General features: G+C 46.2%; 1 protein-coding gene across 1 annotated transcript in view; it reads left to right on the plus strand.

Moving 5' to 3' along the window:
- Window positions 1-1,051: 1,051 nt before the first annotated feature.
- The window catches only part of gas7b (growth arrest-specific 7b), a 42,266-nt gene continuing 29,446 nt past the window's right edge, over window positions 1,052-13,871 (plus strand). Inside the window, exon 1 of the mRNA XM_018687951.2 lies at window positions 1,052-1,519. Coding sequence (XP_018543467.1) covers window positions 1,340-1,519 — 180 coding nt within the window. The 5' untranslated portion in view covers window positions 1,052-1,339. The remainder of the gene's footprint in view (window positions 1,520-13,871) is intronic.

A 13,871-nucleotide genomic window follows, 5' to 3' on the forward strand; every position in this document is an offset into this window, starting at 1 on the left:
ACTTTCTTTTCTCACAGGTGAAAAGCATGTCTTTATTTACCCTCAGCATAACAGGAGTGTGTGTTCAGTGTGACAGCTCCACCTTGTGGTGTTTGTGGTGTGAAACCCTGCTCTGTGTGTCAGCACAGGTTTTATTGATTCCAGATAAAAAGGAAATGAGAATAAAGAGTCCGCGCTCACAGACCTGACTGCAGTCACATTAACAGACCGTTCCTCGTGTCTCTCTGTGGCTTGACTCGGTCATTGTGATAACTGGGTTAACAATAAACAGTGATGTGTCAGAATATCAGGCAACAGTACAAAAGAGGAACTATCAAGCTTTTGTGTTCTGTTCAGTCAGATCGACGGTGACTCAGAGCAGAGCTTCTTTATCTGAAATGAGAGGTTTAAAGTGAAGTAATAAAAGTCAGTCCTGTTTATTTACCCCTGACTAACTAACCTGTGTTAGTGCTCTCCCACCTCTAACAGTATAATCCTCAACATCACTCACTGACCTCAACTTCCTATATGCACTCAGTCATTTAAGATATTTACCCACAGATTAGAAAAGAGAATAAACAGTGAAGCTGCAGCAGGTGATAAAACGAGGCTTTAAAACTACAACATGGACAAATGTTTGATATTAAATCATCCTCATGATGGGGGGAGCATGAAAAAATACAGAAGAGATGGAGGGGAGTTACAGGTTACAAATATTCCACAATAAAAGACGAGACTTCCGGCAAAGTATTTTTCAAGCTAAAATGTAGTAGCTGCATCAAATGTCACTGTGCTCTGTAATAATATCACCAGATGTGGTGTCTGTGTGGAGAGACAATTCAAACTTGAAGACTTCCACTGCTGCAGCTCTGTAGTTTAAGAGTCATTTTGATGTTTGGATAGCAGATCAGTAACAGTGGTGACGGCTGCCTGATGCAAAGACGTTAAAGTCTGATGTTTAGTTTCTTTACCCTTAATCCTCAGATAATATATTATTATAATACTGAGTTTGCCTAAAAGTAGTTTGTGCTTTTATTTCGAAGGCGCATCGATCTGACTTCCGGCCTCTTCCTGTCTCGCTCCGTCCAGCTTGACGCAGGTCTGAGCGCGTCCTCAGACGGTGCATGCGGGCTGGCGGTCAGGCTGGAGGAGCAGAGCGCTGAGGGGCGTCCTGACAGCAGCAGCAGCAGCAGCGGGTGGAGGAGGAGAACCTGTTCTCCAACTTCACACAAGTTTCAGTCCGCTCCTCCACGAGCCCGGAGCTGCGCGAGCTCCACACCCCGACACACACTTTGTTCAGAAACTGTTTTTTTTTTCTTCTGAGGGGCTGAGGATCTTCTTCTTCTTCTTCTTCACTGCCATGTCTGGATCGTACTGCAAAAGTTTGTACCCGTTCAGCGGGGAGCAGCACCAGCAGGGACTGAGCTTCGAGGCCGGGGAGATTATTAAGGTGGTCCAGCCTCTGCCCGGAGGCTGGTGGGAGGGAGAGAAGGATGGAGCCAGAGGATGGTTCCCCTCCAGTTACGTCCAGGTGCTGGAGGTAAGGCTGTTTTTATCTCTGCTGCTCATTTACTCAGACTTTTACTCGTTTTAATCGGCTTTTAATTGGATGTAGAGTCTGAATCAGACGTGTGTTTTTCTGTCCTCTCTCTCTCACACACACACACACACACTTGAAGATAAAGACAGCATTGAGTGATGCACTAATAAATAGTTTTCCCGTGCTGCTCTTATCACATTAACTCTAACCTTCCCAGCAGTCTGACTGAGCGGCTGCTTCCTCATTCCACACACATTCCTCTCAAATACTCAGGTCTCCTCTCAGTGCGCGTGAATGCACAGGGCACGCTCCCCCCCCCTCCCCTCTCTCTCTCTGTTCATGGTCAGCTCCTCCCGTCCCCACCCATCACCCAGCGCCCCCTCCCCTCCCTCTCTGTACACCCAAGTGAGTTTGGAAACTCTGCAGCTCCCACTTTCTTTTTTTTTTTTTAACGTGAGCGTGTTTGGCTGTGGGATCTCAATATTGGAGAAGCCTGAGTTTGTGGTTGAGAGTCGGTGCCACCACCCAGCACTCTGACAGTTTGTTCTAATCAGCCTGTATCCAGGAGTGGAGGAAGCACACAGCAGAGTTAATCAGAGCAGTTTAGGAATGAGGCAGCAGGGTGGACCTTCACTGTGATCCGGCCTTCACCCTGCAGAGGTGCCTGGTTCCAATCAGCACCCTCATACCTGACTCAGACAGTGAAGAGGGTGGCAGAGGACTGAGGTCAGGTACTTCAGGTATCAGTGAGACAGGTGATGTGATCACAGACGTCTCTGTGAATCTGACGTCTTATCAGATGCAAGAACACGACACACAAATATTTTATCTTCCGTCGGAGAGAACCAGCAGGAATGTGAGCTCAGAGGTGTTTGACTGACCGTCGCAGAGCCGCGCTGCACCATGTGTTACTGTCGGACAAAACAAGCAGTTTGAAGCAGAGCCAGGCTGAATGGACCAACATGAGTCTCCTGCAGCAAACGACTTTAAAACAGCAAACAGATCCTTATCAGAAGTGTTTGTGTCTATCAAAGAAACACAACACATATATCATTATCAGGTTGTATTATGGGCTGTAATCTCCATGACAACCGAGTAAACCCCATCACAGGCTGAGCTCAGCTGGGTGTGTGGATGCTTTTTAATAAAACACTGATGCAAAGTAAGATAACAGCTCAGCCCTCAAGACAGCAGCACGCTAATCTGATCCCAGGTCTGTTTTATCAGACTCGGCCTCTGCGGTCTGCAGCTTCCATCGGATGCTTGGCTCGTGGTTTTGTGGGTTCAGACGCAGATTCACACCACCTGTTTCTCTGAAACGGCCTAAAATAACCAGCGAAGATGAGACGGAGGCGGAGTGGCTGAAGAGCTGTGGTCAGAGTTGAACTGTCGGCTTTACCTGCTCCACCAGGTAAACAGCAGGAGCTTTACTGATGAGACGAGTTTCACCTCATGTACAGAAAAAATAACTCCTGACTGATATCAGTATTGATATTGATAACGCTTCCCTGGCTGGCAGTGTTCGTCTGCTGCTTCAGTATCAGTATTACAGTTAGTCTGGAGTGGAAAGATTCCCCTCCTGCATCACAGGATGAATCAGCCATAATGAAACTGGAGGTTTCCCCCCGTTGATCCGACGTGATTCGGAGGCTCTGCCACATCACAGCCAAATGACTGATGGTGAAACAAGAAGCCACTTCTCTATTTCCCCATTCTGGTAATTTACTGAGAGCTCAGAGGGGCTCTGTGAGGAATCCACCACCTCCCTCTGAGGCTGTTGCGCAGTGACTCAGTTGCCTCACTTCATTTAACCGTAAACCATCATCAATCCAGACTGATGAGCGTTAATCACCTGGACCAGGGTTTGTTTAGCTGCCACAGCTGATGATGGAGCTGTGCTCTGGCTCTGTTGTCATCTTCAGCTTTGTTCTACAGACAGCTCCATTCTTCCAAGCAGAATGAATCATTCAGGACCTGTTGCTGCCTGGTGCACTCAGACTGCTTCACTGACACACACTGGATGCTGCTGTAAAGACACACTGTGTAATTCTTCCACTGAAAAATCAAAGCATGAATTCACAGAAAGAAAAAGTATATTAATACAGTTATAACGGCCAGAACCCAAAAATAAAACCCAAGTTGTAATAAATTGGAATTTCCCTTTGTGAGAACAGTGTGGAAACACATTTAACACCAAGCATAAAGACCAGAGGTAGAAGGAAACAGCTGCTCTGACTCCAGTTCACTGTGCTGTTTGTTACTGTGTGTAACTGCCCTTCAAACCACAGATTGTCGTGTTTGTGTTCACATTAAAGAAACAGGAGGTTTTCATCAGCTGACTGTTGGTGTATCGATCTCAGAGAGAGGAGAAGTTTTTGTGCAGTTGTCTGATGTGAGCAGGTGAATCAGGTCGTCCTCCGTCAGTGTCTCTGTCGGGGTAATGCTGAGAAAAGACGCCGTGATCCTTCTCCTCAGTGGTTATCAGATACAAGCCGTGTATGAAAGGTTATCTGTTCCACTCTTCCAGAACATCCTGAGTCACAGTGACAGTGAGTCAGTGCTCGGCTCATCAGCGCTTCACCTAATGAGCAGGAAACCAAATGAAAAGCACTAAGAGCAGCAGCTGAGAGGCGTCCATGATGACTGGGTTAGTGGGAGTTTCTGCCTGATGACTCCATGATGTCACCCAGCAGCTAAATGGAAGGTATTGTCCCAAACAGACCGTGAGCTTTTATCACAAATGAATCGGAACCGATGAAGTGAATTCATTCAATCGACCTGCGAGCTTGAAAATAATTGACCAGGCAGCCTGTGGTGTTTGGAGGCGTCATCACAGTTTCCAGACAGATGTTTAGGTCTTTGTGAGCAGGTCTGACTCTGTGTTGTTGCTCTGTTACTCCCTCATTCCATGGAGTAATGTCTTGTTACTGTGTGATTCAGGAGCACTTAGTGTGTGTTTCTGACAGACGGATATCTCCAGTGTAAATGGATCGCCATCAGATTTTGGGCTTAGACCAAGGAACGATTGCTTCTGTTCTTTCCACCTGTCTACAGTTTCTAGTTTTTAGCAACAGCTATGAAACAAATAGAAACTCGATACCAGCCCGTGAAGGATGGCTCACTGGGTCAATAAATAACAGACGGTTTGGATGCTTCTCTGCAGGAATCAGCTTCTGGATTCTGTACTGTTGTGCTGTGATGGGGATTTCTCTTGAACACCTACACACACCACTCATTGGAATAATGGTGGTCTCTGTGTGAGCAGGTACTGGTGGTCCGAGCACCGGGCCGTGCTGGAGGTCCAGGTCAATTCACCGGTGACAGCCACACTCTCGTTTCTCTGACATTCCCAAAACAAATCAGGACTCTGACATGGGCAGTTAACATGTGATCTGGAGGGAGATCCCCCTCCACCACCCCCACCCCCACCTACCTCCTCCATATGGATGAAATATGTCAGTGAAACTGCCACGTACTTTACAGTCAACAGTGACTTTTTTCTTCCACTTGAGGAGGCCAGTAATTTGAAGTCATTTTGAAAATGAGGTAATGTTGATTTTCCCAAATTTTAATATTGGGCTCACATTATTATTACAGCATCATGTATTGTTTCTCATCAGTGTGAATTACTGTGTGTCATTACGGCTCTGTGTAGCCGGGGGAACTACTGTAAGCAATTTGCAATGAGTTGTAAATTACAGAGAACCACTTTGTCTTAATGTTTCTCCTGGTGCAGTGTCAGCTGTGTTTGTTATGAAACTGTAGAGCTGAGAGTGAGTGGGGAGGGGGCGTCTTCTAGCAGAGGTTTGGATGGTGATTTAGCCTGGCGTAATCCCTGCAGTGGAGCCTCCAGGTGCTTCCCCACCACCACCACCACCACCACCGGCTCGCTGGAAAACCCGACAGCGCCCCTCCTCTGCTGACGTCATCCCAAAACAGTCATCTCCTGTCATGGAACGTAGTCAGTGTGAAGTATCAGCTGAATGACTGTGAAACACCTACAACCACAATCTTATGTTTGTTTTGACACTCAGGAATAGATTTGAGGTTTTCACACATCGAGTGGCAGAGCTGTCACGAGCGCTGTTGGAGGATTTGTTGTTTATTGCTTCACTGCTTAGCAACGGGTAAAGGGAAGTAGAAATGCTGTGCTGTGGCTGCAGGTCGGTTTAGGGACATTTTAAATAAGTGTGATTAATGTAACGAGGCAAATTTGTCACCAAATACAGGATATGGTGCAGGGGGAACTATTTTAAGCCTCAGTTTCTCTGGTACTGGTCTCCTCCACTGTAGCTATTTTGAGTTATAGCATGAATAACATCAGCTCAGTTAAAGAGTAATTACAGTTATTTTCAACTCGGGCCTCCTTCTCCTACATGCCGATGGAATTCAGCCAAATTTAGTGAATTCCTCCTCTGTGCTGCTGTGTAAATCTCAGTTTGTAGGCATCACTGGAAAAACTCAAAAATGACCAGTCTGTGTTTAAATCTGATGAAGTCTCTCTCCCATGTGTACGTAGAACAGCAGCACTGTGTAGATCTGAACATTTACCAGCACGCTGGCTCTGAGCTAATTATCATGCTGACTAATTTGGGAGAACGCCCACTTGGAAACCAGGCCTGGGGAGGTGTTGGTGAGAGGGAGTCTATCGAGTGTGTCTCTCACATCTTTGATGTTTGGTTTAAAGACAGTTAGTGAGAATTACAGCAGCTTCAACCTTTCACCTCAGCTCCTCTGCTCACAGTTAGATGTTAAATCAGAGAGTAAATGATCCTCCTGCTTCTCCTGCTGGATCCTCAGGCTTTCTCTGGACAGATGGGTCATATTTTCCCTCCAGTGTGTCCTGATGCTTCCTGATCAGATGTTGACCGACCTTTAAATGTGACAAAGTGACGGTCCAACTTTTAAGACCAAAAACATTAAAAGAGGGTAAGTGGATGTGAGGTTGGGATGTGTTGTTTTTCTTTTCCTTTGGTCACTGCCCAGAAGTCTCGACCCTGGGTGAAGGTTGGAGTCTGTATCGTCTGACTGATGGCCACATCATCTCCTGTTGATCAGCTCCATCTCTCACCGTCCTCTCTCATGAACAACACCCTGGAGGTTTAGGGTCTGCAGTTATCTCCCTCCCACATTCCTGCTGATCGTCTTGAAACTGATGCTGCTTACGATCCACCATCTCCGTCAGGGCATCACGGAGGTGCTGCCTCTCAGTGTAGCTGCTTCACACTCAGCTGTAAGGACGGTCCAGGAGTTCACATGTCGATGAAACCAGCAGAGCTACATCATCTGTAACACTGTGTGCTCATGTCTGAGTATCTGTTCATCCACAGTGAGCACGAATCCAGATACTGTCCATGAAAGCGTCTGACTCACGCTCGGTGCTGTGAGAAGAAAAGGGATGTTTGGAGGGGAAATCCAGATCAGGTGGTGAAAACCCAGATCAATGGTAACCACAGAGGCCTACCAGTTGATACGTCCCAACTGTATGTACACAGGCTAAACCACTGGCATGCACATTCAAGGAAGAGGCTGCATCTGTTTAAAGTGGGCTGACATGTTAAGCTTAACGCTGAACCAGCTCATGTGGATACAACTAGGACTTTGCCGGCTGAGTGAGGCAGCCAGGCTTCGTCTTTGCTGCCCTTTCCTGCGATGGCTCATAGCGAGAAGAGTATCAGATGCTGTGGAGAGCTCAGTGAGTTTAGTCCTCGAGTGGAAAGCAGCACAGTGGATTGTCACGCTGCCGTATCTGATCCTGAGAACATAAGCAGGCCTGTGCAGATAAGATCTGCACACTGGTGAGCACGCTCCGTCAAAGAGTGTGTGTTACTCTGTCGCCTCGATTTGTGTGGCTGCAGCAGAAGCTTAGAGGAGAAACAGGGAGACGAACGAGGCTTGAGAAATTCACATAAAGTGGAGGGGGCGGGATGTAACAAAACAGGCTTTGTTGGCTGTGTGGACCACTGCAGCCTGCACATGCACACACAAACACGCACCCAGAGCTCAGGCCTCGAGCACACAATGATGACAGTTTGTGCTGAGCATGTGTGCGTGTACAGTATCTATGTGTGACTGAGTACATGCTTAAACATGCATGTGCATCCCTCCTCCTCCTCCTCCTCCTCCCTGAGTGTCTGAAGTGTCTCTCCATCTGGGAATGTGGCTTCGCTTCAGGCTCCCACATCTGCCCAAACCAAAACAATGTCTCCCAAATAAAGATACGGTCCACGGCCCCCGTCGCTCGCTCTCCCTCTCCCTCCAAGGACCGTCTCATTCCTTCTCTCCTCCTCCTCCATTCGCTGCAGTTCAGTCTCGCCGTATCTTAACACATTCTTCTCTCTAGGTCTAGTAGTTCGCAGCCGAGCGTACACGTGAGAAATTTCTCCCCAGCTGTATTTCTCACATGAAGCCTAAACGCCTGCCGAGGGTTGGGAACTCTCTCCCCGGCCTCAGAAGTCTTGGGCAACAGGTCGGTGTTACAGTGTCCTCTGAGGCCCATCAATAACAGCAGTGATGAGCTGGAGTCTCCAGAGTTTGTGTGGGAGTCTGTTTGTAGACATGCCCTTGTTTTGTGCGGGTCACTGGAAGGATTTTGACTCCAATACTGAGATTTTGGCCTGAAGCTGCAGATTTTTGCGGCGATAATGTTATGTTCACAAAATCCAACCACACAGTTACTAAACTTCTCCCTGTGCAGGAGGAAAATCCCCCAACACAAATCAATAAAATACACCTCATTAACTAATACATTATTTAAGGTTAATATTGTAAGCACCTGATGTATTCAACAATGTATATTTTTACATGCAGTAAATGTCTGAATCTGTTTTTTCATAGATAGATAGTTTTGTCGTATTTTCTGAGTACTCCGGAGCTCTGTGCTCGACAGCGATCAAAGTTTCAGCAGCCCTCCCTTCATTTATCAAACAGTGTCACTTGTTGCAGCGGTGTTGCATTTGTGCATCAGCCTCTGGGTGTGGGTGACGACTGGGCAGCTGCACCTCTCTTCTCTCAGACACCAGCATCAGCAGTTGTGTGTGAACTTCCCGGTAACCTGGGGTGTGCAGATACGACAGTGCTGCCCCAGAAAGGGAAGGTGGAGGTATTTATGAGTGAATAATAGGAAACAGACACTTCCTCTTTCTGTCTCACCTCTGTTTTCCTTCTGCTCTGACGAGGCGAGGTGGCAGAGGGAGTGCGTGGGGACGGATCATCACAGCGAGCACAGCCACTGTGAACCTCGCTGCTGTATCAGGAGAAGCTCCAGCCTGGAGATGGCCCACGCTCTCTGTCTGCGATCTCATATCAGGAAGCCTTTGTGTTTGTGGCCGGGTGCTTGCTTGTGGCTGTGTACAGCTCTGCTCCAGTATGTATACAGCTGGAATTTGTTTGGTTTCTCTTGGAGACGTGCATGCCTGCATACAGCATGAAATAGCCTGAAATTGTGGCAGAATTACACAAGCACGGTGCACTGTTGTTTCAGCGAGGGCTGATTGGAGAGACGTGAAGATGTGATTAGGTTTGCACTAAGAACACTGTGTATCTTTGGGCTTTATTTGTATTTTTTATCTTGGGTAATGACTAAAGTGGAGTCTCATCAGGCAGTTAGTCAGGGAGCTCGCAGGTTGTTCATAAAGGGAACAAGCTTTCATCAGTTTGATTTGATTCCATTATCAGCTAAAACATGGAGGAATTATTATCCAAAACTTAATCTCACTGAAAGATATTTTCAACCATTTCATGTTGTAGAAACTGTAGCACCTTCACCGTTTGAATTTAAACACACATTCCCGTGTGTTTCTGCTGTTTATCTCACAACTGTCCTTGTGTCCTTGTACCTTGCTACCTGAAGGACACGTCTCACCAGTGCGTCCCCCTGTGTTGTTTTAACGCTGCAGTTTTCTGACACTGGTAAAACACTTGAGGTTAAGATTGTGGTTCCATTAATAAAAAGCCAAATGTTCTGCAGGTCTGTGACGTGACCTGAACTCTGGTTTCTCATATGAATGTTAGGCCACTGCATATAAATGATTCCTAGAGAGGCTGGTCTGTGTAACACTATACAGAGAATTCATGAACGAGCAGCTCGTGTTCATGTTCAGGACGCTCTCTGTCTCCAGCTGGAAACTGAACAGCTGCTCTCACAGACCTTGACCCCCACAGACTCTGCTCTTCCCAAATCCAGATGTTTCCACGGGGGGTCACCAGAGGTCAGCTTACACACACACACACACACACACACATGTACCAACGAGACGCAGCAAAAGCTCTTTTTCACACATACCTACAACACACGCTCTGTCACCAGTCAGGAGGCACTGAGTCACTGAGGCATGTGTGAGGACAGTCGTCCAATAATCCAGTCTGTTGAAACTCTGGACCTCTGAGGCTGCAGATTCGTCCTCCTCCACACAGCCAGTGAGTGGGTGACTGATCATGTGATCTCAGCAGCAACAGTTGCATTTGATGACTCACCTTTTCGGGACAATTAATGTCTGTGTTGCAGCGATGCTAACCTGCTGGAAGCTGACGGACAGATTTGTCAGTCGGTCCAAAAGACTCGGTGATGGAAACTGCTCCGAGTATTTACAGCTAAAAATAATAGTTTCTCTGACGTCAGTGGAAGAATGAACTTCATATGGTTATTATGTATGTTACTTGAACTTCTCTAAATGTCTATGAAGCAGGAACAAGCAGAATCTTCCCTGTAGGTCTCAGCTCAGGCTGTTAAAGTGCAGGTGAAGGGCCGACAACCAAGTTTACTACGCTCCTCCTCCCTGACTGACCTAACAGAAAAAATGCTGGCTATTTATTTAAAGAGGTTTTCCAGGGGAATTTAACAAATTATTCTCAGTTTTCCAGGCAGAGAGCCAGTGTCACTGAAATAGAGAGACCGTGAGGTATTTTGTTTTCCATAATAAGAGATGCTGCCTGTGTTTGGGGGTGTGTGGGAAATGTCTGAAAATGCTGGGATCTGTTTATAATACCAGGAAGACCAGTCAAGTATTTGGTGACTTCTTTTTTAGCAGCACAAACATTTGACTTTATAATTCCTCCTCAGCTTCAGAATTATTGAGACAAGTTAAGTCTTAAAGTCATTAGAGAAGAATCCAAGTATTCTGAATAATTTTATCATTTAAGATCCAGTGATTTGGGCTCCAGAGTGGATGTACAGAAGAGTTTTCTTATTTCTGTGTTTGCTGAGCTTCTGTCACTCGACATGAGGCTGATGAGAGCGAGCGGTGAGAGTGAAGCAACAGTAAAACCAAAACAAGTAGCTAAAGACTTAGCTGAGGGGAAACTGCAGAGTCAAGTGAGACACATCACAGTGAGTGGCCTCTGACTCTATACACTTTTTAATTTAAAAAAAATATTGATTTTTTTAAACAGGCCAGAAGAATACCACATTTATCCCCAGACATTTTTAGTAAGGGATGCAACAAGCTGATGTTCTCTGTGGAGTGTGGTGGTTAAAGAGTGTTAGATGAGGAGGCTAAGACCAGGCTGGAGCTAGCAGTGTTAGCATGCAGTGTGGAAACTATCCTGTCTGAAGGTAACCTGTGAAAAAATAACAGGGAAGCTCATCTTATTTTAAGAACATGGAGCAGGTTTGGAAAAATGAGTCAGTGATCAAATCTAGAATCAGATGGTGACATTTCACTCAGTTTATTGGTAAAAATAATTTTGCTCTGCGTGTTTTTCAGATGACAGCTGTAATGACTGAGACGCGTTCGTCTCTCAAACTGGAGCAGAGACGTGTTGAAGCGTCTGCAGAGCTCACAGGCAGCAGCACTGATTGTTGTGGTCGCTCCTCAGTCATCGCAGCCCGGGATCAGTCCTTGTGTTCTCTGCCAGGGGCTTTTCTGGCATGCTCTGAATGTGGAGCCAAAGGCAGTCTGGGGTTTAGAAGGTTAACCATCTGGAATGGTGCATTATTTAATGTTGCATATGCTGAGACAAGCTGGCTCAGAGATTCGACGCACTTCCCACCACCAAGGTGCTCCCATTCTCTCACTCATGTCTGATGTTTTTTGGTGTATGTCAGATCTGTCACTAACTTCTGTTGGGGAGGAGAATTTGAACTCGGACTCTTGTGGCTCAGTCAAAGCTTTGCTCAGTTTTGAGAGTTTGAAGCTGGTTTGTGGACGTTTTGAGAGAAGGAAACTTACACAAGAGGTTCAGAGGAAATTTCTGATTTTGCAGTGCTGGAAATGAACCGTGTCAGAAACCTAAAGTGTCTCCATATCCAAGATTTTTGCATTTTACCACGTCCTTCCGACCACAGCAGCCCACTCCCATCTGTTTTTGCTTTCTCTGGAGAACCATATCTGCTTAGCTCAGAGAAAAACAATACTGCGGTATCATCTCACTGATAATGAACATGTGACCAAACAAGAGGATACTGAAGGAAGCTGACAGGAAAGTAACCAGGAAATGCAGAGAGTGTCTTTGGTTACAGCCCTGATCCAGGATCTGAATCTCGTGGAACCAAATCAAGCAGGGGGAAACAGTTAGCTTAGCTTAAACCTGCACAGATATCTGTGTACATGTATATGCTAATAAATTAGCTTTAGAGGTGCTAATAGTTGTATTTTTGAACTTTAGAGAGCACGTTATTCGCATTTCTTCTGTGTTAAAGCAGATCAGACCTTTCACTGGGAGCAGGTAGTTTTAAGACTTGGATGCAGTTGGGAACGTTGACAAACAGGGAGTTGTATATTTGATGTGCCCCCTGGCAGCTCAGTCCTGCCCTGCTTTCACCCACCGCCTGCTCCATCCTGTTTTCACGCAGTCCTACCATAGAGCAGTGAAAACAAATGTATAGTAACCATGTTGTTTGACTGAGGAACGACATGTGGAAGGACTGAAAGGCCCCCTGCCTCTGCACACTCATGTCCTGCTCTACTGTAACTGTAACTGCTTTGGCAGTGGTATTGACTTTTTTTTCCTCCTTCTGTTTCTTTTTCAGTCCATAAACACGTGACCCTGTGTCACTGACATGATTGAAGATAGCTCCGATTTTCTTTTATGGCATGTTTATCCATTGTTACATCCGTGGCCGCTTTTCATTGCTGTAGGAAATTACTGGAGCGAAATCCGCTTTTCAAAGGCACATGATGGACAAATATAACAGTGACCACCAAGACCATCAAAGAGAAAACATTGCTGCGATGCTGTCGGAGACTGTGTAATTACATGCAGTCATAAGTCACCCGGGGCTGACATGGATTCATACTCTCCGGTCCTGTGGGACCAGAGAGCTCCGGGTTTCTTCCCTTCACTTCTTCCAGGGAAGCAGTTACATATAATGACTTCATTCTCTGAGGTGATTCAGCTTTTAGCTCCAGGGACAGTTTGTTCTTAAATCAATACTTACTACTGCTCGATTACCAATAAAAACGGATGATGAGATAGTAAATATCTATGTTTGTGCAGAGCTGATATTCTTGTTTGGTGTGTGGCAGCATCTAATGATAATTAATCACACTCGTCTTTCCCCCACACCCAAACACATCTCCACAGAGGCCTCTGAGATGTAGAGGAGAGAAATCAGAAATCATTTCCTGTTGTTGTTCCCGTGCATACTAGCAGCTAAACTGACCTGTAGGTTTGGTCGTAAACCCCACAGAAAGGTAGTGCTGCGTTATGTTACTGGTCTAAGTAGTAAGCTAGTTAGCTGGACGTGCTAAGGTTTGCATCTTATATGAGAAAAGACAAACACAACAGTCAGTCATTACACTGTTGCCCTTGTATTTTTGGTTTTGGAGAGGCTAGAAAGAAAACCACCACCCTCCGTACTCTTTAAATGCCAAGTATGTCTCCTTCTGGATCCATGCACTGAGAAATCCAAAGCTTGGCAGGTCTTCTCTCCCTGGTTACAGTCATGAAGCTATGAGTTGTTCAGATCAGGGGTCAGTTGTGTCCCCTTCTTCTCCTACTGTATTCACAGAGTTCATATCTAGCCTGCACATGTTGGATTGAGTTCGTCGCGGTTACTAAAACTAACCTCTTCTAGATGCTTGAATGACTTGGCGTGGACCCCAACAACCAAACTGTGGCTGATATGGAATTTCATCTGGCTCTGTCGAGTCTCCAAACAGCATCTCCAAAGTGTGCTACAATGCTACACTGGTCTCAGCCTGTTGTTTTCCTGCTAATCAGAAGCAGATGTGTTCAGATTGCCTCCACGCTCTCTCCCCTGTTCTTCAGCTGTGTGCTCGAACGGTGACTCTGGATATCTCGGTCTCGGTCCAGCTGCAGAGCCGTGCCAGTTTGTTGTGCTCAGCATGCTCTGCTATGATGTCACTGGTTGCTGGTTGTGAAATACTTGAGGAAATGAGAACCTCATTGA

The sequence above is a fragment of the Lates calcarifer genome, linkage group LG23 (assembly GCF_001640805.2).
Source record: "Lates calcarifer isolate ASB-BC8 linkage group LG23, TLL_Latcal_v3, whole genome shotgun sequence".
In the NCBI taxonomy this organism is placed as follows: Eukaryota; Metazoa; Chordata; class Actinopteri; family Centropomidae; genus Lates; species Lates calcarifer.